The sequence below is a fragment of the Miscanthus floridulus genome, chromosome 11 (genome assembly GCF_019320115.1).
Source record: "Miscanthus floridulus cultivar M001 chromosome 11, ASM1932011v1, whole genome shotgun sequence".
Classification (NCBI taxonomy): domain Eukaryota; kingdom Viridiplantae; phylum Streptophyta; class Magnoliopsida; order Poales; family Poaceae; genus Miscanthus; species Miscanthus floridulus.
This window is the reverse complement of record NC_089590.1, coordinates 58213858-58216694: the sequence shown is the minus strand read 5'-3', so window position 1 is coordinate 58216694 and position 2837 is coordinate 58213858. Positions and strand designations below refer to the sequence as shown.

The 2837-nt window shown below is 48.5% G+C and overlaps 1 protein-coding gene across 1 annotated transcript; it reads right to left on the bottom strand.

Annotated features, from left to right (window-relative positions):
• Nucleotides 1-498: 498 nt before the first annotated feature.
• On the bottom strand, nt 499-1125 carry LOC136492583 (uncharacterized). Its single transcript, XM_066488555.1, has one exon. It carries the CDS (start codon nt 1123-1125, stop codon nt 499-501), a length of 627 nt encoding a protein of 208 aa, XP_066344652.1.
• Between the last annotated feature and the right edge of the window lie 1712 nt (nt 1126-2837).

The window sequence follows — 2837 nt, the reverse complement described above, 5'->3', positions numbered from 1 at the left end:
CTACAGCTACAGGTTTTTGGCTCAAGAAAACGACCAGCAGATGAAGCAACTGATGTCAAACACAATCGCAAGAAATTAGCAAACAATGCTGCGAACAGATACTAAGAATCATTTTCACATTGAGGCACTAAGCAATTGAACAGAGTACCAGAGCAATGAACCAAGGATCTATTTGCTTCAGTCAGAACATTGTAACTGAGCCAAGAACTAACAAATCATCGTTTCTTGGCATCAAGAAATTCTGTTCCTCACAGCTGAACACAAATCTGAACAAAAGAGCAGGAACGCAGCTAAGCTCGATCAGTTTCAAGAAAGCGAATGCCAGAAACAACGAAGGAATCTTTCAAGAACTAATCCAGACCATCAGACAACACGCACCACCAGACCACCCTCGATCAGTTCCAATCCTTCAAGAACCTCTCCAAGAACTGAGATCCAGTACCAGACCGCCCCACAGGAGGCTTCAACACCGTCCCATCCAAGCTTGATCACGCGTGTCTACTGCGATGACGACGCGTCCGGTAGTATTTCGTCGTCCGCCGGAAGCGGTAACACCTCCGCCAAATCCGGCGTCGACGTCCGCGGCAACTGCGCTAGCGGTGGCGCCGATGCTGATGACGACCCCTCCGGTAGTGCTTCGTCGAACCAGTGCGCCGGAAGCAACGCCTCCTCCAAATCCAAATCCAACGTCGACGTCGACGCCGATGCTGTCGAAGACGGCGGTGGCGACGATGGCGGTGGCCGCTTCCACGGCAGCACGGGATGGGGATCCTGGCGGCAGATCGGGCAGGACGTCCTCGGCCCAGTGCGAAGCCATTGGTCAATGCCGTTCTGGCACTTGACGCTGCCGCCGCAGTGGAACGCGTGGTCGCAGGAGAGCGTGCGGACCTTCTCGCCGGCCTCCATGCTGTCTTGGCACAGGGTGCAGGTGTGGTTCAGCTTCCGCCTCAGGGTGGTGACGCCGCCGAGCCTGAAGAGGCGCATCCGTGGCGATTGCCACCATATCTTGACCTCGAGGGTGCACACGGAAATGAAGGAGGCGCACACGAACACGGCGACGACGGCAAAGAAGACGACGAACACGGCGCGGCCGGCGATGGCCATCCAATAGAGGTCGGCTGCCATCGGTCCTTCGCCCCCCTGACTCTTTCGTCTTCTTCTTCTCCTCTCGATCGCTCTCTCTTGCTCTTGCTCTGGATTTCTCGCTCGCTCTCGCACGACGTTCTTGGATTGTGTTGTGCTCGTTTGGAAGGCTGGCCAAACGGGGTGGCGGCTATTTGTAGGGAGGATGCTGAACTGCTGATAAGTCGGTTGGCTTGATCAGTTAGTTACAAGGTGGGACCCGTGGCTCGACTCCCGAAGGCGGCAGTTGGAACTGGAAGAGCAGGGAGGGCCGAAGGGCTTGGAAATGACAAGGGCAAGGATGGCTGGAGATGGAATGCTGGCAGATTCCCAAGAATGAGGGCCGAGGGGCTTGGCAATGTGCATGGACTACTCTGGACGCAGTACAATGAGCAACTCTGAAAGTGGATTCTGAATTGCATTGTCGTTCTTACACTGAAACCAGGCCTGACCAAACGAAAAAAAAACATCACCAGTGACCCTAACAACTAAAGAGCTGCTTGAAGAGCTGGACAGGCTAAGGAAGCGTGCGGGGGCCGGGACACACAACTGACAGGGAAAAATGCAAGTTAAATTGGACAAAATTCTACTTGCCTTTTTTTTAATTCAAATGCTACTTGCCCAAGGAGAACAGAGACCAAAGGACATTGCTCTAAACCATTTTGCAATCTTAATCTCTAAAGGCAAAAGGAGAATGGCGATAGATGTAATCGTCAACAACAACTGGATCAGATTCTGTTTCCAAAAAGAAAATGGATGTGAGATTTAAACATGAGTTAAATGTATTGTAGGTCTATTAACTTGTGTACGTGTGTCATTTGGGTCTATAAACTTTCAAAGTACAGTTTTGAGTCCCTAAACCTTTTAACTGGTTTACCAAAGGTCCAAGGGTGACGCCACGCTATGTTTAGGTGGTGCATAGGCACCAAGCAAAAAAGTCTTTAGGAAGCGTGAAACATGCCCTCTGTATCTTTGAAACAAATCAAAGCAAAAGTGAGATTCTAAACTGCGGCACGAGCAAACAGTTTAGCGGTTTACCATCGAGAGAATTAATCAACTATTTGTTTTACTTTTCCTGCGGAAACAAGCTGTCTTTTAAACTATTCTACCACTACTGGAGGCCGCGGCTTTGCCGAGTGTTTTTACACTCGGCAAGGAGCCCTTTGCACTCGGCAAAGGCTTTGCCGAGTGTAGCATTCGGCAAAGTCCGCTCGGCAAAATTTTTCTCGGTAAAGGGTCTTTGCCGAGTGCTTTTTATCGGGGCACTCGGCAAAATAAAAAACAATTTTGCCGAGTGCTTGGGGCGACACTCGGCAAAATATTTTCGGCCGTTGTGCGCTGGCGTTAACGGTTATTTTGCCGACGACCCAGCACTCGGCAATTTTTTTTAAAAAAATTACTTTGCCGAGTGCCCCAGCCTAGACACTCGGCAAAGTTTTTTTTTATTTTTTTTTAAAAAATTACTTTGCCGAGTGCCCCTGCCCAGGCACTCGGCAAAGTTTTTTTTAAAAATAATTTCTTTGCCGAGTGTCCCTGTTTAGGCACTCGGCAAAGAATTTCTGGATTTTTTTTAAAAATACTTTGCCGAGTGCCGAGGCGAGGCACTCGGCAAAGACCCCGAGAATTACAATTTTTTTTACATTACATTGTAACAGACAATATATATATATATATATATATATATATATATATATATATATATATATATATATATA

What these genes read in the sequence shown, in the direction of transcription:
- LOC136492583 (XM_066488555.1), bottom strand. Translation starts at nt 1,125, where the DNA reads ATGGCAGCCGACCTCTATTGGATGGCCATCGCCGGCCGCGCCGTGTTC.